This window comes from Leopardus geoffroyi, chromosome B1, assembly GCF_018350155.1.
Source record: "Leopardus geoffroyi isolate Oge1 chromosome B1, O.geoffroyi_Oge1_pat1.0, whole genome shotgun sequence".
Classification (NCBI taxonomy): Eukaryota; Metazoa; Chordata; class Mammalia; order Carnivora; family Felidae; genus Leopardus; species Leopardus geoffroyi.
The window spans coordinates 17,085,428-17,110,958 of NC_059327.1; the positions used below are offsets into that span (position 1 = coordinate 17,085,428).

Here is a 25,531-nt window from a genome sequence, read left to right on the forward strand (position 1 = left end):
TTTCTTAGTAGGATTAAGATCCAACCACAACGAGAGAACAAATACTTGTGATCGGTAGTAAGAGTTTTTAAAGAACCAAAACTGTAAAAAAAAATAAAAATAAAAAAATAAAAATAAAAAAAAAGTCTGGCCATGTGTTCACCTTGTTTGGCAAGAATTTACTTTGAACCATTTCCTTTGAACCATTTTCCAATTATTCTGCTTGACAATAAACAGAAAAAGGGGAAATATCAAGGAAGGGGAGAAAAGGACTACCCACCTCGTTAACATTTCCCATTACTCTGATTATTTTCCTCTAACTTCTGCAACTACTTTGGCTTTTGTATACTTTTGCTCATTTTGCAATAATGCATAAACTACAGCAACATATGTTCTAGAAAAGCAGGTGTCCACCAGAATTTCCTGTGATGGGCGAGTTCTTCAATGTGCACTGTCCAATATAGTAGCCCAACGCATATGTGGCCACTAAGCATCGGCAAAGTGGCGAGTGTGACTGCAGAACTGAATTTTTTAAAGCTAATTTCAATGATTTAAATGTAAATAAGTCATCTCTGCTTTTTTAGGGCGCCTCCAATTTTCAAATCATCCACATCAAAACCAAAAACTGTGATGCCTTCAATATTCAAAATCTTTTTCCGTGGTTAGAATTTGAAACAGTAATTCGGTGGCAAACAAATAATTGCTATCAAAATTCAAATTCTGTAAACATCTGTCTTAATTCCAAAGAGTGAAAAAAGGAAAACTTTCCAAGAGCCTGATTCTGACCTGCTGATGCTGTTCCATGTTCCCTTCCTGACATCCCCTTTCACTGGTCTCCTTTCTCACTGGGCTCTGCAGGCGATGAAGAAACCTGGTCGGTTGCTTTGAGTTCACAGTTTCACCCCAACACCTAAACATCCAGAGTCTCTGTGTTTAGGGTTAGGGGAGCCTGGGTGGCTGTCAGTTGCGGGTCCAACTTCAGCTCACGTCATGATCTCACAGTTCATGGGTTCGAGCCCCGCGTCAGGCTCTGTGCTGACCGCTTGGAGCCTGGAGCCTGATTCGGATTCTGTCTCCCTCTCTCTGCCCCTTCCCCACTCATACTCTGTGTCCCTCTCTCTCTCAAAAATAAATAAACGTTAAAAAAAATTTTGTTAAAGATTCTCTGTATTTAAAGGCTTTTGGGGAAAAAAAAACTCATTATACCAACTTGTATTTGTTGCTTCTCATGATCTCTAAGAACACTAATCCATGAAATGTATGTTCATAAGCAGTGATGATGTTGTCATAAGGTTTACTAACTCAAAGTCACTTGTTCAGTCTGTATCACCTTATTCAACTTGCTTTTTCATTATGTCTTCCCCAAATGTGTCGCTTTGAAACATACGTATAAAAAACCTAGGAAAAGGCCTATGTCCTCAAAAGCATACAATTCACTTAAGGAAACAGCCCGTACACCTAAAAGGTACAACTAAGTATTATACTACGGTGCCATAGCTCACTTTTTAGGCAGCACTAATTGTGTGCTTCCCAGGACCCAGCTCTGGGCTAAGCATTTTATATAGGTCATTCTCAATGAATAATCACAGCAACCCCAGAAGGGAGCTACTAACAGAGAGTATCTGAAGATATTTGAGGCTTTTGAGAGGGAAAGTCACAAGGCTAGTAAACGGCAAAGTGGAGATTTGACCCTAAGTCCATCTGATCCCAGAGCCCAAACTCTTGGCTCACACAAATAATTTTAAGTGTGTAGCTCATAATTCCTTATTTAATATGTATAATGATCACACCACAAAATTATTCAGTGAGCACAAACGAGTTTCTCACATTACTGCAGGATTACCTCTAGCCATCCAGTCTGGCTCTCTTTGTGGATGTCCTCACGGTTCTGTATCCCTTTCACGGTGCTTTAGTAACCACAGCACTATTTTGAGCAGCCCTTGACTGCAGCCATGCAATTTAGGAATATTATTTTCAACGGTTTTCCCCACTGATTTTGCTGGAATACTTTAATACGTTCTGTTCTTCAAAAAGTTTAAGAACTTTAATTGTGGCATATTTGGTGGTATAGGAAGTATTTAGTTTAAGTCTGAGGGTCCGTCAGTGAGGATGGTGATTTCTTTAGGAGCTGTTACCACTGGGATCCGGAATTTGATTTCTACCTTTCTACTTTCAACCCTTACCAGGGATTGCCCCGACGACATTCACTGGGTTTTAAACATCAGCAACGTTAAGGACAATTACTAAAGAACTGTAACACCCCAGTGAGTAGACGGTAAAAGTAAACACGCTCAAGCAATTTTCAGACAAGTATTACAAAAACTAAAAAAGTAATATATTTATATATGGTATATTTTATGTGTATACACCTTCATAAAAGGTTAGACCCCAAACGACCTGTGGTTGCCCCTTAGGAAATGGTATAGGAGGGGCCAAAGGGAGAGGAGAAGAGAAGAAAAGGCACTTTCACATTTTACTTTATAAAGTTCTTTATTACGGGAATCTTTTATTTGTAACAAGTACATTATTTAAAGTATTTTCTGTGTATTAAGTATATTATTTAAACTATCAAAACAGTTTAAAGGTCAATATGAAAAGACAGAAATGTTTATTGGTTGAAAACTAATTTTAGGCTGGGAAGTCTCAAATAAATGATTTTTTTTTTAAATCTGGAATATCCGGCCATGCATATATTAAAATATTAAAACTTCCTGGGGGCTCCTGGGTGGCTCAGTCAGTTAAGCATACGACACCTGTTCTTGGCTCAGATCATAATCTCACAGTTCTGAGTTCGAGCCCCATGTTGGGCTCTGAGCTGACAGCACACAGCCTGTTTGAAATTCTGTCTCTCACTCTCTCTGCACACCCCCCAGCCACCAACTGGCTGTCCCTGTCTTCCAAAATAAATAAACTCAAAAAAAGAAAAACTTCTCAGAAATACGACAGTAGTATATCTTTTACAAGTTTTTCTAATAAAACTTAATGAAGTGTATCATACATTCTAGAATGTACTCTTACCGTAAAAACTAAGTTTGCTAGAGCCAAAGGGTGTTTTACAATCTAGCCCAAATCCCACACTTTAAAAACAAGAAAGTGAAGCTCAGGAATGTTGAATTAATTCCTGAAAGTCAGAAGCAGCAGCAGAATTGGAACTAAAATTGAGTTCTTCCCAAAGAAAGTGTTTCCAAGTCTCTCTGCTGCTCTTGGGGCTCTTCAGCCAGAGGTCTGCGGGGAACTCTGAGGAAGGATTGGGTCAAACCCACTTCCTTCCTGCCCCATAGGAGAACCACCAAATCTGAATCTCCACTTATTCAGAGCACCATCTCATAGTTTGTGAGATTGAGCCCCGAGTCGGGTTCTATGCTGGTGTCATAGAGCCTGCTTGAGATTCTCTCTCTCTCTCTTCTTCTCTCTCTGCCCCATCCCTGCTCGTGCTCTCTCTCAAAATAAATAAATAAACATTAAAAAGAAAAAAAAATCTCCACCCGTGAGGACCCAGCTCAAACAGTGTCACAGAGGTTTCCAGACAATCCATCCCATGCTAACCGTCTTGGGACAAGAGCTTACAGAAGTTGACAAGAACCCATGCCCTCTTATTCTAATAGTTTCCTAAACACAGGATCGTTTTTAGTAATTATAATGATCACTAATGGCCATACTCTGGAAGAAAGTGTATTATCTATTTATCAGAAATACATTTCATTATAGACATAGAGAAATATAACGGAGGACTATGGATTTATCAAAGAAAAAACATCTTTAAGAACCATAATGGGTGGGAATGCAATCTGGGGCAGCCATTCTGGAAAACAGTATGGAGGTTCCTCAAAAAACTGAAAATAGAACTACTCTACGACCCAGCAATTGAACTACTAGGCATTTATCCACGGGATACAGGTGTGCTGTTTCAAAGGGACACATGCACCTCCATGTTAATAGCAGCACTATCAACAATAGCCAAAGTATAGAAAGAGCCCAAATGTCCATCGATGGATGAGTGGATAAAGAAGATATATATATATATATATACACACACACACACACACACACGTGTATATATATACACACATGTATACACACACACACACACACACACACACATACACACAGACACAATGCAATGGAGTATTACTCGGCAATCAAAAAGAATGAAATCTTGCCATGTGCAACTACGTGGATAGAACTGGAGGGTATTATGCTAAGCGAAATTAGTCAGAGAAAGACAAATATCCTATGACTTCACTCATATAAGGACTTTAAGAGACAAAACAGATGAACATAAGGGAAGGGAACCAAAAATAATATAAAAACAGGGAGGGGGACAAGACAGAAGAGACTCGTAAGTATGGAGAACAAACTGAGGGTTACAGGAGGGGTTGTGGGAGAGGGGATGGGCTAAATGGGTAAGGAGCACTAAGGAATCTACTTCTGAAATCACTGTTGCACTATATGCTAACTAATTTGGATGTAAATTTAAAAAAATAAAAAATAAAACAAGTTAAAAAGAAAAAAATGCAACAACAACAAAAAAAGAATTTTTTCACGGTTTGACATTTGAAAAATGAAAATAATCAGAGATGGCCTACTACCCAATTTAAAAATAAACGGTTAAAAAAAAAAAAAAGAACCATAACAGGGGGCGCCTAGGTGGTTCAGTCGGTTAAGTGTCCGACTTTGGCTCAGGTCATGATCTTGCGGCTGGTGGGTTCGAGCCCGTGTTGGGCACTGTGCTGATGGCTCAGAGCCTGGAGCCTGCTTTGGATTCTGTTTCTCTCTCTCTACCCCTCCCCAGCTGTCTCTCAAAAATAAATATTAAAAAAAAATTAAAAACAAAACCAAGAACCATAATGAACACTACAGAACTTACTTTGCAGAAATGGTCTGGTGAGCCTACATGAAGATTCCAACGGCTCTTAAGTTACTTATTAAAGCCAAAAACATCTCAGAAGCTTCCTCACAAATCTTCAGCTACAGGCCCCAATAATTAAATCCCGTTAGAACCTACATTAAATGAAATGTAGTCTTTCCAACATAAAAAGAAACAACAATCTAAATGGCTAAATCAATTTCCATTTAGCAGCATATTTTCCTTTTTTCTAGAAATTACCTTTTGTAGCACAAACGAATGCTGGTCCCTCCCCCAAAGATACATCCACCCTGAAACCTGTGTGGCTGTGACCTTATTTGAAAACTAGTCTCTCAAAATATAATGAAGTATCTCAAGGTAAGATCCAAATTTATGAAGGATCCAAAATTCGATGCGTCCTTTGAAGAGAGAGAGATGTGGAATGTACAGACGTGGGCCACAGGGCCACGTGGAGGAGGAGATACAGGTCAGAGTGCTGCTGCTACAAGCCGAGAAAGTGCCAGGAGCCCAGGAGCCTGAAGAGGCAAGGAAGGATTTTCCCTGAGAAATTTCAGAGGGGGTGTGGCCCTGCCAACACTTTCACTTCTGACTCCAGGCCTCCAGAACTGCAGAGTATACATTTCTGTTGTTTTAAGCCACCCTGTTTGTGATAACTACAATAGCCTGAGAAAATTAATAACCTTTTCATTCGGGTATCAAACAAAAACACTGACAAAATACGAAGGAGTGAGAGGCGAAGGGGGGAGAGAGTGGAGGAGGAGGGAAAATTAGGTAACAATGGCAAACAATTTCATAACCCAAAAAGAACCACTCATACTGGCTCTCTGTATTTTATTATTGTCTTCATTTGAAATATGACTTTATAGGTATCATTCTATCAAGAGACAATTAAAAGGCAGGTCTTATACCCAAAGATGCTTTGGAGTGGGAAAGTGCCAAATGCTCCAAATAATTCAAATTAATTGTATGCTTTCCCTCAAAAGGCAGGGGAAGCAGGCTCTCAGCTCTGGGGGGACCTCCTACACTAGCCTGGCTGAGAATCACACACAAGCTAAGTCAGCTCCTTTTTTTTAATTTATAAAACATGCAACAAATTGTACACCAGTTGTATCTTTATAATTTTTCTTACTTGTCCCTCCTACATAGTAAAATAGTGAAATAAAAAGTGCCTAAGCATTTTTCAGTAACCCTATTAACAGTAATGACAAAAACTAGCTTAATGCCTATAAAATACAAAAATCACAATTAGAAAGTTGTTTCAACGAAAAAACAAGATAGAAAACACTCTCTTGTTCTGAATAAACCAAAACAACTTCTTACTGCTCTTTCTTTTCCCTCTTTTTCACCCCCCTGCTGATCTTTTAAGAGTTCACTGAACAAGCACCATGGCCTCAGGGTACCATGAGAATAATAAGAGAAAACATCTTCAAAAACCATTTACCCGGTAAAATATCTTTTGTCAGAAAAAATGTACCTGTGTTTGCTCCACATTCGCCACAAGGATCCTCTCCACTTTAGCCATAATGACCTCTCATTCATCTTGCATACACTGTATGCTAAGAAAAAAACAGTAAAATGCCTACTGCCAGGAAAAATTAACATAAACTAAAGAAAAGAAATAGGAGAGGTCATAAGTTAAACAAAAGCATTTTAGCAACTTTATGGGGTATGGATTTTAAATTTCGGGCTCCTGAATAATTTTGTTGTTTTTTAATTTCCATGGTGCGCTACTGAAATATAACCTGCTTTAAGTTAGTTACTACCAAAGAACTACAAGGACTAATCAAACGTATGGACCACAGAAGCAGCAATACAATTAGTACCTTTTTAAGTATTTATTTATTTCGAGAGAGAGCACGTGCACAAGCAGGAGAGGGGCAAAAAGAGGGAGGGAGAGAGAAAACCCAAAGCAGGTTCCACGCTGCCAGCACAGAGCCCAACATGGGGCTCAAACCCCTGAACCATGAGATCACAACCTGAGCCGAAATCAAGAGTGGAACACTTAACCAACTGAGCCACACAGCAACCCCCCCACCCGCCCCATAAATTAGTATTTCTTTTTTTAATTTTTTTTTTTAATGTTTTGTTCATTTTTGAGAAAGAGGGAGACAGAGTGCGAGTGGGGGAAGGGCAGAGAGAGAGGGAGACACAGAATCCAAAGCAGGCTCCACACTGTCAGTACAGAGCCCAACGCAGGACTCAAACCCAGGAACGGTGACATCATGACCTGAGCTGAATCGGGTACTTAACCAACTGAGCCACCCAGGTGCCCCTAAAATTAGTACTTGTTACATAAAGTATTAAAGCAAGGAAGGCACAGTGAGACACGGAAGCAGGAGACAGTAATTATAGAATTCCATGTAGCACATGGTTGTCACTCAGTAGAGTTTTCCATGGGATACTCTACCCTACCGATCTGTTCCTGACCAGCTTTAATCAAATGAAAATGTTCTCATTATAGGCTGATTACTGCAATTTACAAAGATCCCAGCTGAGGGGCGCCTGGGTGGCTCGGTAAGTCAAGCGTTCGACTTCAGCTCAGGTCAGGATCTCGCAGTTCTTAAGTTCGAGCCCTCGTCGGGCTCTGTGCTGACAGCTGGGAGCCTGGAGCCCGCCTCAGATTCTGGGCCTCCCTCTCTCTGCCCCTCCCCCATTCGCACTCTGTCTCTCAAAAATAAACAAACATTTAAAAAATTAAAAAAAAAAAAAAAACAACACGAAGATCCCATCTGAAGTCCTGAGGACCACACAGCAGGCTGACAGAGGGCACCTCAGGTAGAAGGGAGAGATAACTTGACAGGAAACAGCATTTCCCTGTTCAAACTTTTAAGAACCTCTTCTAACAGGTGAAACGAAAATCCTATGAATTCCACTGTTTTAAAAATCTATCGCTCAACTGTAAAATGAGTATTGGGCAGCGACCACATGCTGGGCACCACGTTTGGTTCCAGGAGGGATACAGTAAATGAATATGGGTAGGCCCTGACCCTCAGAGCCCTACACCAAGGCTGGACGCACCCACACGGAAAAGGCAGAGCAGACTCGGAAAGACAGGCAGGGAGGCTGGGCAGTGCTGCCCCAGCCCATTCTAAAAATACAGACTGCCTTACAGGCCCAGAGCGAACCTTCGATTTTTCCTACAGTTATCATTCAACATCCATCCCCTTGGAGCTGCAGACCATGAGCTCAGAGATACTGTGCCCTATTGCGCCGTCTTTATTTAGGTGGTGTTGTAAGATTGCGTTTAACGACAGCCCGTCTCGAGCTCTCCTGGCAGCTGCGGCCATCTGAGCGGCTGCTGCCCGTCACTGCAGTCCTGGTGCCGGCAGGATTAGGCTTAGAGCCAAAAATGGAATTCTATTCATAGACTGTCAAGGCTGCAAAGGCCCTCGGAACTCACTTAGTTCCCATAGTTTTCTGAGTCCCCTCCCTAGAAAACCCTTTCAAAATGAAATACTTTTCAGAGTCCCCTAGAAAACCCTTTTAAAATGAATCAAATGACCAATCTAAAGTCACACAGGTAGTGGCTGGGTAGGAATTTATACCCTCAAGTCTCCCAGACTTCCCTTCTGGCTTTAATTCTATTTTACTAGCTGTTTCTTGTTGAAACTTCATGGTATTAAAGCCTAAGATAAACAGGAGATCAAAAGCCAAATGCAATTTATTGGGAACTGCCTTCAACATTCCTTTCAACGTCAGACAGAGCATAGGTAGAGAGGCAAAGAAAACTTAACACACTTTAGAAGGTTCACATCACGTTGACAAAAAAAAGCACGTGAATGGAAAATCTTAAAATATCGGTCGTTAATTTTAACAAATGATACTCAGCAACACATATACATAAACAAAACAGAATGCCCCTGAATAAAACTGATCCTAAGGGTTCAATATTAACAGATTTTAGCAGGCAAAGCATATCCACCTCAATATGCTCAAAAAAGTCAAGGAATAAAGCTTTTCCTTCTTTCAGACTTTGAGGATAACACATTTCACTAGAAAATAAAAAATAAGCAGAGGAACGGGTAAGAAAAATGTACAGATTCTTCTTTAAAATATGTGCACATCTTTGAAAGAAGTCCACGAATAGGTAAACTTTTTCCCCCTTCAATGAATTCCTGCCATTGTGAAGTGACCGGCCCTTTACTTCCTTCCTTTGTGGCTATCGAATGTTACCGGAAACGCTTGGAAGTTGTTTGCAGCTGTAGCCACTTCCTATTGCACTTTGTTCGGCCTCCGTTCCAGCCACAATAAAACACCATTTACTTTGAGAAAAAAAAAAAAAAAAGTAGTCGCAATGTGATGGTGGACTCCATGGGCGAGTTCCCAGCAACCCAGCATGCCCGCAAACTCAAAAATCACAGAATTTTAAATCTTCGCCATGCTTTAGGGATCACTCCATATAAATTACACACACGCGTGCACACACACACAACACACACGTGCGTATAAATGTGTATAACTTACCTATGTATCAATACCACCAAATCCATCTGCAGTCAAATAACATGCCTTATACCGAACTTAAACTAATTCTACATTAAATAGTCTATCCTCTATGTAAACAAATGGATGAAAAACAGGCCCCTGTATAAAGTGGTCCTCTACAAAGTGTAAGCTGTAATTTGTTACTTTAGGGGTGAATATCTTAATTCAGAATGAAAGAATGGAAAAAAAAAAACAAAAACGCAAGAACTGGTCAAAGATGTGATAAGTATACATACAGCTGACTCTGAGAGCTGGAACTCCAAGCTCTGAAATATTTTTAACAGGATACAGCAGCACAAAGGAAAAGTGTGAAATCTCAAAACTTGGAAATATTTTATTTTCTGATGACAATGTTTTTTTCCTCAAAGCAGAAGAGATCTAATAGTTTCTCATCAACTTGCTAAATTTTATCTGCGATTTTGACCTTGATAACTAATATTGAACTATGATTCTTTTAAAAAATAATTTTAATATCCTGGAGAAACAAAACACAGAATCTCTTTTGTAAGCATTCACTGCTTACAGCAATGGGAAAAATGTTCTATTTTTACTTGAAGAATATCAAATAATCTACCCCCTGAGAAATAAACCAACAATTTAACTAGTCCAACTAGTTAACTAGTAACTACATCAACATATCAAGGGCCAGAAAACTACCTGTTTTTGTATGGCATGCAAGCTAAGAATGGCTTTTACATTCTTAAAGGACTAGATACAACAATCAAAGAATAATGTATTGTGACAAAGGAAAAGCACATGAAACTCAAATTTCAATGTCCACAAATAAAGTTTTATGGGAACACAGCCATGCTCATTCATGTCCATACTGTCTATGGCTGCTTTCAGTCTACAGTGACAGAGCTGAATGGCTGTGACAGAGGCTGTATGACCCGCAAAGCCTAAAATATTTACTACCTCGCCCTTTACAGAAAAAGCGTAATGGTGTTTGCAGTCCACGGTTAATAAAAGTAAGTTTAAACATCCAGTGTTTATTTAGAAGGTTCCTGCTCTTCGGCCAGAAGATACAAAATCTTTTTTTAATGTTTATTTAGAGAGAGAGAGACAGACAGAGGAAGAGAGAGAGACAGAGAGAGAAAGAGAGAGAGAGAGAGAGAGCGCGCATGCTCAAGCAGGGGAGGGGCAGAGAGAGAGGGAGACACAGAACCCGAAGCAGGCTCCAGGCTCTGCACTGTCAGTGCAGAGCCCGATGTGGGGCTTGAACCCATGAACTGAGCAATCACGACCTGAGCTGGAGTCGGTCACTTAACCGACTGAGCCACGCACCCAGGTGCCCTGGCCTTAAGTTATTAGAGAAGATTAGCCTAAAGAGCAACTATTATGTCACACAGGAATTCCTCAATACCAAAAAAAAAAAAAAAAGAGAAGGCACAGAAAAACTGGCTCCCAAACCATGTTTACATCCCAGACCCAAGGGCACACCAAGTGAACATGGGCTGTGCTTCCAGAAGCAGCAGTCATGGAATTTATGTCTTTCTGGCACCGACCCCCAGGTGACCTTCACCTCTCTGAAGTCATGTAATTATTACAAAATGGGGAAAAGACAGATGGGGAAGACAGCAGACTCTTGGTTTGCAGTCTGTAGCCGTCTCACAGGGTTTCCTATAAAGATTATGTGAGGTCGCCTGTAATATATGAAGCACAATGCACATAATACATGATCAGCTGTGCTTGTCACCGGCCCTGTGACTCCTAACAAAAGTTTTGTTCCGGCCTGATCTAAAAGTGAGGTCAAGGGATGGCGGCAGGGTGGAAAAGTGGTACAGGAAAGATCAGAGAACAACACAGAAGGGTAGCCAAAGAAGGAAAGCCACAGTGTGCTGGTTTCTCTTTGGCGGTCTTTTTCAAGCTCAACTCTCAAAGGTAACAGGCATGAGAGAGCCTGATGGAAATCAGCCCAAAGAGACAGAACCAGCAGGATTTACAAGATTCAAACTGTGCGGTGTGCTCCAGATCCAATAATGAGAAGAAATCAGCCACCGAAAGAGGTGAAATTTTAACTCTATAGAATTGATAAAGGAAAAGCTAAGAAAACAGCTGAAAGCCGCCAAATCATTTTTATACCATTTAAAATTCCAAGTGGATGGAAACAGATCCAACAGCTGTCAAAGAGCCTAAACCCTTTTAAGATGCACATAGAGACAGAGAGAAATCACATACACGCATACACATTTTTTCAAAAAGGATGCCTCTATTTTCACTTAACATTTCTGATGCATTTATTTTTAGCCATAAAAAATTCCTTTTCAGTATGTTTGTTCCCAAACAGGAAGATGCACATCCACAAATGCGAAGGTATAAAAAATAATACATTTACTAGACAGCAAAAACCAGGGGTTCAGCAAGAAGGGTGGTGAAATTGACACGGACATGCGCATATATTCCTGCAATAACGTGGCAGCCCACTGATACCGTTATTCTCCTAATGCACGGTATCTAATACTGTTACAAGAAAAACTCGAGATGACTATCACTATGTATACTGTGCTGGTACCCGTTGAAAAAGAGGGAAAAAAAGAGTAACATGTCTTCTTGCTTGTTTAGGAAAAGAAACTATAAACACTAGTTGCCTCAAAGTGTTTCAAAATGTAGATTTTCTTATTATTCAAGTACGGTGAGACCAACATGTCAGAGGAGAGCACTTTCACTATTAACAATTCCTACGAGGAAGGGAGGCACCATACCACAGACGCGGTGCCCAGGGCCACACTGGGTTGGCCACGAGGAAAGAACAAGGAGAAAACTGGGGTGGGGGTGGAGGGGTAGGGGACAAGAGATTTTGTTGTGGTTTCTACAGAATACACAAGGCAGAGCAGGAAGAGCAGGTTTAGACTGGAGAGTCTGAATTACTTCAGCGGGCTCTGGAGAGGGCTGAGCTGGTTGTCTGGTACCTGAACCTGGGATGATTGGGGAAGGTGCATGGATTGTGGCTCCATAAAGGAAGGGATTCCAAGTACGGGTTCTGGAGCGGCTAGTGTGCGTATGAGAAGTGGATCCTTGGGAATCTCTAAGAGCTGGCTAATCCTGACAGGTGCAGTATCTACCCAGGTCAGAGACTGGGCATCAAGAATACAGAAAACAAAACATAGTTAATATATATATTAAGGAAGAAAGCAGATCATCTACTGAACCGAAAAAGAAGAAAAAATTTTCACTGGGTATCTTTTTGTACCTTTGGCATTTTGGACTCTGAATGCACTACCTATTTGTAACAAGCAACATAATTTATGAAGTATGTTATCCACACACAGGCACGCACGCATGTACACACACACCTGCTTTCCAGTCTCGTAAACGGTATATAGTGATAACAAGTGGGACCGGCCAGAACCCGAGCATCACCATTCTGAGCATTAGGTACAACACTGTAACACATTTTGTGGACAGAAGTGTATAATGACCTGTATTTCTACCAACTCCAGAAACACACCCAGGATGGTGCCAGGTTTCTGTTTAAGATAAACCTAGAAACTTTTTTACTCCTTAAAACCACAGACAAATTTGGTTAAGAATACTCGTACTACTTAGTCAATGAAGCTTTAACAGTATATACAGGCTTATTGGCAGTTCTAAATTGAATAAGCATTTATATGTATATTTATTTATTTTCTAAGGTTTTTTTTTAATGTGTACTTATTGAGAGACGGTGAGAGAGGGGAAGGGGTGAGGGAAAACACAGAATCTGAAGCAGGCTCCAGGCTCTGGGCCGTCAGCACAGAGCCTGATGTGGGGCCGGAACCCACTGACCGCAAGATCCTAACCTGAGCTGAAGTCGGACGCTCAACTGACTGAGCCACCCAGGTGCCCCTGAATAAATATTTTTTTAATTAAAAAGCAAAAGCTGAACTTCTGCTTCCCGCCATGGGATCAGATTTACCCTCCCACATGAAACAAGCAGACAAAATAAATGAAATAACAGTTTATGGGACACCAGCTATCAGAAGAAGACAGTCACCCCCTGAGATGGGAAACCAACAGGGCGAGACTGACAGATGGCCCAGCTTATAGTGTCAAGACCATTTCTAGACAGTTTTCACTCCTAGGTGAAAATCGAAGAGAAATGGAAGTACATGCCCACACAGCGGTTTATTCTCCAATGTTCATAATAGCTTTTATTTGTAATAGCCGAAAAGTGCAAGAACACAAATGCCCATGGACAGGTGACCGGATACGCTGCAGCGTACCTATGCAAGGGATTTTAGCAATAAAAAGGAATATACTTTGGGGGCCTCTGCATGGCTCAGTTGGTTAAATATCTAACTCTTGGTTTCAGCTCGGTTCTTGAGTTTGAGCTCCACACTGGGCTCCGTGCTGCCAGTGTGGAGCCTGCTTAGGATTCTCTTTCCCGGTTCTCTCTGCCCGTACACGCTCTCTCTCAAAATAAATAAACCAAAAAAAAAAAAAAAAAAAAAAGGCAACATGCTTTTGGTACTCACTACAACACGCATAAATCTCAAAGTAAGTATCTAACTACAAGAGGCGTTACCAAGAAAAGAGTAGCTATTCCAGTAGTCTATTTACATAAAATTTTAGGAAATGCAAACTAATACATAGTGACCAAAGCGGCTGCATGGAGCGGGCAGAGAGGAGCTGGGTCGGGTGGGGATACAAAGAGCTGTGGGGAATGTTCTGGAAGAGATGGACATGTTCACGGCAATGGTTTCACTGTTCTATCGCTAAGGCAAAACTTCTCAAATTGTTGACTTTAAATATGTGCAATTCACTGAAGGTCAGTTACACTTCAACACAGCTTTTTAAAAATAAAGAGTAATATTTGTTTGCATCCAAAACTTGAAAATGCCAAATATATATAGATAGGAGAATAAAACCATGGTCTTTTCTAAAGCACGTGCACATGAATGAAAGTAACACTTCAAAAATCATTGCCAATTATAAAAATAGCGTATCACTCCTCAGAAGTTAAATTGTTAATATTAAATAAAAAAACGCTTTGCTCGGGTGTTTTCAGCTTGTGAATAATGAAACCTGTGAAGTGCACACTGGTCTCTATTGTTCAGGATTCCCGTTCTACTCTGTCCTTGACGTGCCACCGGACGAAGCCGTGACGCGTCTGTCTAGGCTCAGATAATCTAGCCTTCTATGCTCTTTTTCTCTCTCGCACTTCAGCAACCACAGAAGTTATGTTAAAAGAAGCAAATATAACAAACAAAAACAGGCTTTTAAAGACAGAGGACTGATAGTTGCCAGAGGGAGGTGGGAATGGGTGGGAGGGGGAAAAAAGCAAGTTTACCCTGATATTGGACACAAGCAAAAGAAAGTTACAAAAATTCACGGTGTCAACGAGCGTAAAACAGAAAAAGAAAACAGATCAAATCTCATCTGCTTGTACGCCCTGACAAAGAACCCCCCAGCCCCCCTACTTAAACAGTGTAAGAACCATCTGAGATGCAGAAACACAGTTCCTGCCATAATCACGCACAAAACCTTTGGAAGAAAGAAAACATTCAAAAGTGTTCATTCAAACCTGCCATTTAGAACCCCAAATTCAGATGATCAAATCCAGTCCTAGGAAGGATTTGTGTTTTTCAAAACAAATATTTTGTCATACCATGAAAGGAGAAACAGATACGGCAGCCAGGTTTCCCTCCTCTCCAAAATGACTTAGAGAGGTCATCAGACTCCTATTTCTACAAAACGTTCAAAGAATTCCACACATGTTCTTGAAAATAGGTCATTATTTATAAAAATAACATAAATATGATCTTTTAAACCTTATTCTGGTACTGAAGGCTTTCCATCAAGTGTAGCCAACCCCCCACATACTCATCGAACTTGATCTCTTGGCCGCTAATACTCATCACGTCACCGAACTGTCCCCCAACATGACGAACATCCCTGACCTCTTGTGCAACCATCCGTTTTCACTACCTTCAAAATCGGCTCAGTAACTTGCCCAAGGGGCCCCACCCTCCCAACTGCACCTACCACATCAGGCATCTCTCACCTCCCGGGGGGTGTTTATCCGAACCCACAGCAACACCGCCCCGGTTGCCTGTTCCCACAGGTTTCTCTTTGCCACTGCACTTATGCAGGCTATCAATTTTCAAAACATCGCTTAATGCGCCGTATACAGAGGAGAGGCTCAGTAAATACTTGATGTGAAAACAAATGACTGGATGGCAGTGAACTGGGGCTTTCTCTGGTCTGCTGGACATTTTGATAAGCACCAGGGTCCTAAATTTCCCTTCACCACTAAGGAGCAAGGAGATTCATTTTATTCCATCAAATGTGTTTATCCTTCATCAATTTACTTAAATCTTGATTATCTTACACACAGTGAAAAGAGCAAATGTAGTACACGAGCACAAGAGGTGGTGACATCTCTCCCACAAATGATTCTGAGTGCTCTGCACGCACAGACATCCTGTAACAAGCGTGCAAAAATCACTAATCACCAGACAGAAGGACCAGGAAGCCAGTTTTCCCCATGATTCCGGGGCGGGGGGGGGGGGAAACAAACCTCACTACCGCCCAGATCTCTTGATTTCCAGCCCAGTGATTTTCTCACTCAGCCATTAATTATTAAGGAACATGATTTAGGGTCTCCAGGTGGTGTTATGGTTGGTAAATCAGGAGAACTTTCTTCTAGTAGACTCTTTCATCAGCTTTCACAATCTGGCCTCCAATAATACTGATCTACCCATTAAAAATAGGTCTGCTTTCAAAGTTTTGAGCCAGATGTATATTTTGAAGCATTGCAGTTTGGGCCCTGAGGATCATACTCAAATTTTCTGCTGAGTTGGGGGAACAGAATCATCTGGAGACAGGCTTTGTAAGGCTGTGTTTAATCTTTAATAATGCCCAAGTTAAAATATGGTTATTTCTTGATCAGAGACTTTACATGATCTGTGAAATAGTCAGACTTCTTTACTAACCATAGTTTTTAATATACCTCACAACAAAATCTTTCTTGTATACTAACTACAATTATTCCTTACTATTATCGGTCTTCAACTCATAAAAAAGTAAAACCTCTTTGGAATCCTTATGAACTTCCTCCCGCTGTCCCGGCAGCAGGATGCATGTGCTTCCCACCCAGGGGTTCAGGAGCTAGCTGTGGACTCCTGGAAGGGATTTATTCTCCCTGAAGATCAAGAAGTCGTCTCTGAAGACATCCCCTCCTAGGAGCTGTCAGAATACAGAGATGTTAAGAGGAAGCAGCAATGCCACATTAATCACATTTCACCAAGACATAACACCACAGCAGAGGGATCTTCCTTTGAGCGGCCCCCAGAGATAACGAAGGCTTCAAGGCTGCCCACAACAGCTCTAACCGACATCACTTCTTTACGTTTGCCTTCTTCTTTCTCCGAAACTATACTTTATGCCCAGACCTACAGTACTGGCTCAGGTATTCTAAAGGACATTCATTGCTTGCTGGTTAGCATGTCTCCTCATAGAAGATTTGCCCTCATCTAGAAGGGGGAGAGGAGACAGGAAAAATGAAAGCCTTTTAAAGTTTAGTTCACAAGCAATTTTAAACTGGGGGAGTTATATTCCTGAATTATCACAAGGCTTTAACTTGTAGATTTCTCTGTCTCCCAAGGTCTGTGAACTCCCCTGCTTCCACGCAAAGTTTCTTGACTCTGAAATCCTCCGCAGAAATGTTTATAAACTGCTGATCTTTCTTCTTTTGTATCTGATAGTGCCTGCTAAATTTTTAGCTCTTAGTTCTCTTTCATTTTATTTCACAAAAATGAAGCGAAACTTGGTTACCGCTTGTGCAGTAAAAAAGGTATGCAAGTATGCTGTTTAAACAACCCTGTGAGGAATCATTTACAGGTGCTCATTCCAGTCTTTATGTTCTTGTATAATCTCTTAAGCAGTCCTTTTTCATAGGCTCAGGGTCCTGCACCCTATGCCCTAATGCTTCCGAAACAGAATTCTGAGATCCCACTTCTCTTTCTATGGTTAAATTTTTATATGGCCCAATTATTCTTTTTTAATTTACTTACTTTTTGGTCTTTATTTTATTCATTTTTTCATCATGATAAATGTACTCTTTAATCCTCATCACCTACTTCACCCACCCTGCACACACCTCTACTCTGGTAACCATCAGTTTGTTCTCTAAAGTCTATTTTTTGGTTTTTTTTCTTTTCCTTTGCTCATTTTGTTACTTAAATTCCACGTGAGTGAGATCATATGGTATTTGCCCTTCTCTGACTTACTTAGCTTATCATGACACTCTCTACCTCCATCCATGTTATTGCAAATACATTTCATTTTTCATAGTGAATTAATATTCCTGTGTGTGTACGTATGTGTGTATCACTTCTTTATCCATTCATCTCTCAATGAACAATGGGTACCTTCCATAATTTGGCTACTGTAAATAAAGTTGCAATAAAAATAGGGGTGCAAGTATCCCTAGTGTTTTTATATTTTTAGTGAATGTTTTTGTTGTTGTGGTTGTGGTTTTGTATTTTGGGGGTAAATACCCAGCAGTGCAATTGCTGGATCATCGCGTGGTTGTATTTTTAAATTTCTGAGGAACCTCCGTGCTGTTTTCCACAGTGGCTGCCCCAGTTTACATTCCAACCAACAATGCCAGAAGGTTCATTTTTCTCCGCATCCGTGCCAACACTTTTTGTTTCTTGTGTTATTGATTTTAGCCATTCTGACAGGTGTAAGGTACCATCTCATTGTACTTCTGATCTGCATTTCCCTAATGATGAGTAATGTTGAGCATCTCTGCATAGATCTATTGGCCATCCAGAGGTCTGCTTTGGAGAAATGTCTGTCCATGTCTTTTCATTTTGCTAACTGGACAATTTCGTTTGGGGGGTACTGAGTTGTATCAGTTCTGTATATATTTTGGATACTAGCCCTTTATCAGACAGGTCATTTGCAAGTATCTTTTCCCATTCTGTAGGTTGCCTTTCAGTTTTGCTGTTTCCTCTGCTATACAGAACCTTTTTATTTTGATGTAGTCCCAACGGTTTACTTTTGTTTCTGCTTCCCTTCCCTCAGGAGACACATCCAGAAAGGAACTGCTACGGCCCATGTCAAAGAGGTTACTGTCTGTGTTCTCTTCTAGGATTTTTATGGTTTCTGGTCTCACATTTAAATCTTTAATCCATTTTGAATTGATTTTTGTGTACTGTATAAGAAAGTGGTCCAGTTGGGACAACACCGTTTGTTGAAGGGACTGTCCTTTTTCCTTTGAATGTTCTTTCCTGCCTTGTTGAAGACTGACCGTATAGTTGTGGGTTTCTTTCTGGTTTTCCATTCTGTTCCATTGATCTGTGTGGCTACTGTTGTACTGTCAAAACAATACTGTTTTGATTACTACAGTTTTGTAATATAACTTCAAGTCTGGAACTGTGATGCCTCCAGTTCTGTTATTCTTTGTCAAGATTGCTTTGGCTATTTGGGGTCTTTTGTGGTTCCACCCAAATTTTTTTTTTTTTTTTTTAGTTTTTTTTTTCCACTTTTTTTTTATTTTATTTTTGGGACAGAGAGAGACAGAGCATGAACGGGGGAGGGGCAGAGAGAGAGGGAGACACAGAATCGGAAACAGGCTCCAGGCTCTGAGCCATCAGCCCAGAGCCCGACGCGGGGCTCGAACTCACGGACCGCGAGATCGTGACCTGGCTGAAGTCGGATGCTTAACCGACTGCGCCACCCAGGCGCCCCATCCACCCAAATTTTAAAAGGACTGTTCTAACTCTGTGAAAAATGCTGATGGTATCGTGATAGGGATTGCATTAAATGTGTAGACTGCTTTGGGTAGTATAGTCATTTCAATAATACTTGTTCTTCTAATCCATGATCATGTAATGTCTTTCCATTTCATTGTGTCATCTTCAGGTTCTTTCACGTTTGACAGTTTTCAGACTACAGGTCTTTCACCTCTTTGCTCAGTTTTATCCCTACGTAGCTCATTATTTTGGGTTCAACTGTAAATGGGGTTGTTTCCTTAATTTCTCTTTCTGCGGCTTCACTATTGGTGTATAAAAATGCAACAGATTTCAGTACATGGATTTTGTATTCTGTGACTTTACTGCATTAGTCTATCAGTTCTAACAGTTTTTTGGTGGAGTCTTTAGGGTTTTCTATACATAGCATCATGTCATATCTGCAAATAGGGAGAGGAGAGTTTTATGTCTTCCTTACTAATTTGGATTTATTTCTGTTTGTTGTCTGATTGCTGAGGGCAGGACTTCCAGTTCTATGTTGAAAAAAAGGGATGAAAGTGACATCCTTGTCTTGTTCCTGACCTTGGGGGAAACAAGGACTCATCAAGGATGATATTAGCTGTGGATTTTTCAACCAAGGACTTTATTATGTTGAGAGATGTTCCCTCTAGATCTACTTTGCAGAAGGTTGTTACCATGAATGGATGTTATACTCTGTCAGCTCAATCATTCTTAATAATTAACTACTAGGTTTATAAGTATCCAAACCTCACTCTTATTCTCTAGCAGAGACACATGAAAATTTAGCCAAAGAGCTAGACCATAATTAACCCAAGTAAAATTAATTCTCATACATTCAAAATAAATCTCGTACTTACATTTAATTTTCAACAATCAAGACAGACTCTATGAACGACAACGTTTAATTTTCAACAATCAAGACACACTCTATGAACGACAAAAGGTTTAAAAAAACCAACATTTTAACATGCTTTTTAAGAGACAATACATACATACTGATCTACCTGGTACCTTTGTACAGTCATTTTGGTACACAGATGCTGACCTCAAGCTTCCTTCTACCTTAAGAACTGCTTTCTTTTGGGGCAGCTGGGTGGCTCAGTTGGTTAAACGTCCAACTTCAGCTCAGGTCGTGATCTAATGGTTCGGGAGTTTGAGCCCTGCATAGGGCTTTGTGCTGACAGCTCAGAGCCTGGAGCCTGCTTCGGATTCTATGTCTGTCCTTCTGTCTGCCTGTGTCTGTCTGTCTGTCTCTCTCTCTCTCTCTCTCTCTGCCCCTCCCCTGCTTGCTTGTGCTCCCTCTCATAAATAAATAATAAAAACATTTTAAAAAAATTTTTAAAAAGAATTGCTTTTAACAAAGAACATTATGAAATAAGAATGGTAAGGATAGGAGATAATGGTAAGGGATAGCAAAGACTGGTAAGGAAGCAGAGAATGCCTCCTTAATTTTGATTTGTGTTTATTATACTTCCTTAATGTATCAAATAGACAACCCAGTGACTGAACAGGCCAACTCACCTAGAATAAGGGAAGACAAAATTAGCAAACACAGGATGGAGGTATGTACATTTATTTCAGCCAATCTCCCCCTTCAGAATGTTCTGTTAACCACATTCTACCATAAAGTGCCACATCACTGAAACATCCCTAAGCTCAAAGGCCAGTCATCTATTTGATAAGAAGTTTCATTTCCTACAAATAAACCGTCTTCTCAATTCATACGGTGGTTCTGTTTTAATGGTGATCAAGAAATCAACGAGTACAACAAAAATGATAGCTACACGGAAGCTCTTTTCCGTGTGAAATAATGCAAAAAAGAAGCAAGAACTAAGAAAAAAAACAGAGGCGCTGTCAAATCTGTAAAAGAACAGAGTAAAAGTTGACAAGGATTTTGGAAGAGGATTCTGGAGTCGAGGAGCTACCCACTTAGAAGTAGGGGGCCAGACACTGAGAAAACAGAAAGGAAACTTGGTGTATCAGTTCAGGAAAGCAACAGCTGCCAGTCTGAGAATTGCTTAATCTTGATCCCCTACTGCCTACAGAGACAGAGCACTGCTCGATGGAAAAACTCCAAAACCACACAGAAAAATACTGAATTGTCAAATAAATTCCTTTGATAATTCTTCGTAAAAAGCAGAGTTCAGAAAATGGGAATACTTAGCGGCAGCACAACTTGCAGGAAGTTTAGGATGTATCAGTAATTTAGGAGCTGTTACTGAAACACTGTATTTGTTTTTTAACCTGGAAGTGAAATTCTACTAATGAGCAAAGTCATAAAATAGCTTCATAAAAACAATTTCAAACAATTTCAAAAAGAAACACAGCATTTGGACTTAATTTTCATCAGGAAATAAAGCCTTATTTTGAATAACCTGAAAAGGAAACAATTTACAAAAATAAACTGGTAAATTAAGAAAATTCTTCATTTCCCCATATCAAGAAGCGTAAGCATGAACCTTTCACATAATAGCATTAACACATACCTGTTTTAGGATGTATTGAAAAGAATCCTTGTGGATTTCCACTTGTAATTTTGTAGGTCAGCTTGTCATTAGAGCTAGAATCTGCATCAAATGCCTCTATCTGGACCACAGATACATCCTTGGGAGAATTTTCTATTATTTCTGGGTAATAAACAGGCTCTGATGTCTGTGGGGCGTTGTCATTGACGTCCTCGACCTCTATGTAGATCTCTATAAACGATGAGAGAGGCACGACACCCCGATCAGCTGCATAGACTGTTAGCCAGTAATGGGAGGTGGACTCCCGGTCAAGTCCGTCTGAGGTCTCTATGACACCTACAGAGAAAGAAGAAGACACGTCAACAACAACCACAAACTGCCACTTTGACCAAGTGTCAACCTCACTAACAACTCTCACGTAGCAAAGTCTTATGCGTCGTCAGAGCCGCATGACCGTGGGCAAGTTGTCTGACCTCTCTGTGCCTCTGTTCCCTTCCTATAAAATGGAAATAATTAAATGAACTAATACACACATTAACAATTAGAATAGCGTGTGGCCTGTAGTATCGGCTATAAAGTCTCTGTCATTGTTGGTTTAGGTGTTGGGCACTGTGTGGACACGATACAAATATTCTATCCGCTAAGCGTCCAAACAACCCAGCGAGATGGGCACTGAGAGACCATCTAAGGCCCGATGCTCTGTTTCCACAGATGAAATTTATGACCACTTGAGATTTGCTGATTTTCCTAGAGGTTCCCAGAGAAAAAATCAAAAAGCTGTGGCCCGGATCAGGGTCCCCACTCTCTAGCACCCCGGTACCCACGCTGCATTCGCTTGTCCACTGCTATGGTTTAGACAATGAGGCTGCGGCAACACTTCTCGACACATCTCAGTTTGGAACACACACCCCTTACGGCGGCTAACAAAACAGAGTACAGTATTTCAAAATCCAGAACAAGGGTTTGCCCAAGTCTCCTGCGCACTGAAAGAAACCCTTCAGTTTCTTTTACTTCCCTTAGGCAAATGGCAAGACAACCAGGGTGCTGAACACAGAAATTCTCTCGCTGCTAGGAGCTCCACAAGGGCAAAGGCCACATCCCTCTTAAATGCCAGTTTACCCTGCTCCTTACCCAGAGGCCAGTAATTATTTATCAAATGAACAAACAACAATGAATAGATGACTTAACTGAAGTTGGCACAAAGTCCCTCAACTGGGATCCACACTAGAACACGTTTCTTACTAAGTCAACTAGTGATACAGGAGTTCTGTAATTACAAAGAAGAGGGTGAAAGTGTCTGTAACGTTTTGGCCCAGCCATTGAAACCAGTTGAAACCTTACTTAATCTCAGGATTAACCACTTCCCAGGATGATGATCAGGTAGAAATAGCCATTTCTCTTAGCAAATCCCACTTTTTTACTCAATGGTGTGATCCTGTCCTTTTGCTCTCCCCAAATACATCCTTGCAGTTTTTTCTTCTGCATTAATATCATTCCGAACTAATGCTATTTTTAAGGTTTCTACACTACGGTTCCAGGCTGGACTTTGGAAATCCTACAACTCTAGAATTTAACTAAAGTTTCCCATTTAATGCAAAATACTATGGGAAAAATAAGAGATGTCAATTTGATCTGCACTCAGAAATGAAAGAGTATTTTGGGGCGCCTGGGTGGCGCAGTCGGTTAAGCGTCCGACTTCAGCCAGGTCACGATCTCGCGGTCCGTGAGTTCGAGCCCCGCGTCTGGCTCTGGGCTAATGGCTCAGAGCCTGGAGCCTGTTTCCGATTCTGTGTCTCCCTCTCTCTCTGCCCCTCCCCCGTTCATGCTCTGTCTCTCTCTGTCCCAAAAATAAATAAACGTTGAAAAAAAAAAATTTAAAAAAGAAATGAAAGAGTATTTATCTCAACGAAGCATAAATCTATATTTTTTACTTTTTGATCATTGCATAAATTTAAATCTTTACTTATTTGAAATAATATCAGAAAAACTCATTTATTTTAAATGTCAGATAATCACATCTAACACTTCCCAAAAGACTTACAAGTTATAAATACCAAACTTAACTAAATATCAAAACGTGAAAGAGATGATCATGAAATGAGTATCACTATCCAGAAAGCATTGTCGTTATTTACAACTGTTTCATTAATTCTTAGCAAACCCTCAAAATGGATCTGTAATACTCCTAGAAATAACGAATAAAGCCTCACAACTCTCAAATAAAAAGGAGCTAGGGGTGCTTGGGTGGCTCAGTCGGTTGAGCATCCGACTTCAGCTCAGGTCATGATCTTGCGGTCCCTGAGTTTGAGCCCCGCATCGGGCTCTGTGCTGACAGCTGCTTGGATTCTGTGTCTCCCTCTCTCCCTCTCTCAAAAACAAACATTCGGAAAAAAAAAAAAAAAAAAAAGGAGATATCTGGTCTCCCTATGCAACAAGAGACAACTGTCAGATAAATTCAACATGTTTTCCTTCTTGTCTGGTCCCAACATAGTCTATGCTTACTCAATCTGTCCAGTAAATTAGTAAAATTCTACCTGTTTTTAGTCTGAAAGAGGGTCCTTAATGACCAAGGGAAAATAATCTTTTCCAGTTTCTCTTTTTCATCAAGGGATGCAGAGGAAGTCAGGGAATAACAATGTTTTCTCTACTAGGACTAAACATTGACAAATGAGCGTACATATGTTCCTCCTGTATTCTGCCATTAAAATGTAACACAATTCATTTGACAGGTGAAGTATTAGCAAATTTCAAGAAGACAGCTACCTGGTGCTTGTAATCCTCCTCTTTCTAGTTCTAATACTCAATAATTCATGCTGCTATCCGCTTAGTAAAATCGGGCCCCTCTAAATGTGATCTGCAGGCATTTAAAAACTGATAATTACAGAAACAAATTAGTTCAGTGTTTACTATATGCCACGCACTATGCTGTCTTACATGAGCGACTTTATTTAGTCTTTACATCCAACCTGACTACACATGTGGTGTTATTATCCCCAGACCGCAGATGAAAAACTAAGATTAAGAGATGAACTTTCCCAGGGTCATAGCAAATGGCTGAGCTGGAGTTCAGACACTCTGAATCTCTGATGTCGGTGCCAACGAAATGCCGTCAGTCTTAGGGCTAGCGTGACCAAAGCATAGTCAACAAAAATGTTTTTAATCGAGAGTGAAGAGTGCACACACGTGCACGCGCGTGAGCACAAGAGGAGGAGGAGGAGCAGAGGAAGAATCCCAAGCAGGCTCCATGCCATCAGCGCAGATCCTGGCGTGGGCTTCAAACCCATGAACTGTGAGATCGTGTCCTGAGCCAAGAGCAAGAGTATGATACTTATCTAACTGGGCCACCCAGGTGCCCCAGCAATTAAAATACTAAATATGCGTAAGTGGGATGCTCAGATGTTCTTATTTCATGAATTCAGGACTGTATATATTTCCATCACATAGTGATTGCTGAGATGTTTATGCTTTGATGTATTTTGATTACATCCCTGTAAAAAAAAAAAAAATGATTTAATACAGCTCAGAGATAATAAAGTGAATTTCTGACTGCCAAAGAGGAAGGAGGGCACACTGAGTCATCCCTTCTAACCAAAATGCTCAAATTCATAACCATTCAACTCAGTTTACTGTATTTGCGATACTACAGTATTTACAAGAGAAGTACACAAAAGGCTTCACTAGGTGCTTTACATGCATGAAATCACACGACACAGACAAACTGTAAGATGTTCATCTCAGCTTCACAAATGAGAAAGAGGACAAACTTTTCCAAGCCTTAGAGTGGCTAAGAAACATAGGAGGTGGAAGCAGGATCTCAACCCGCAGACGGGCTCCAGAACTCTGAGTCTCCACCACAGGCTGCACTGTCATGATCACATGCTCCACGGCACCAAGGAAACTGGGGACCATGAGGGACTGATGCCACGAGGAGAGGCTACAGGTTTTCTACTGCTTAAATAAGGGTCCTTCCCCACACTTAAAGGACAATAAAAGAAGATTCAAGGATTCCGCTTGGTCACAGAAGTTCAGGCTGC

General features: G+C 40.7%; 1 protein-coding gene across 12 annotated transcripts in view; it reads right to left on the reverse strand.

Annotated features, from left to right (window-relative positions):
- Positions 1–25,531, reverse strand: part of FAT1 (FAT atypical cadherin 1) — a 135,750-nt gene that overhangs the window by 56,950 nt on the left and 53,269 nt on the right. For all 12 annotated transcript variants that reach the window (XR_006706393.1, XM_045454153.1, XM_045454136.1 and 9 more), the window contains one exon: positions 21,519–21,833. Coding sequence is in view for 11 of the 12 variants with exons in the window: in XM_045454153.1 (XP_045310109.1) it covers positions 21,519–21,833 (315 nt within the window). In the remaining variant the exon portion in view is untranslated. The remainder of the gene's footprint in view (positions 1–21,518; positions 21,834–25,531) is intronic.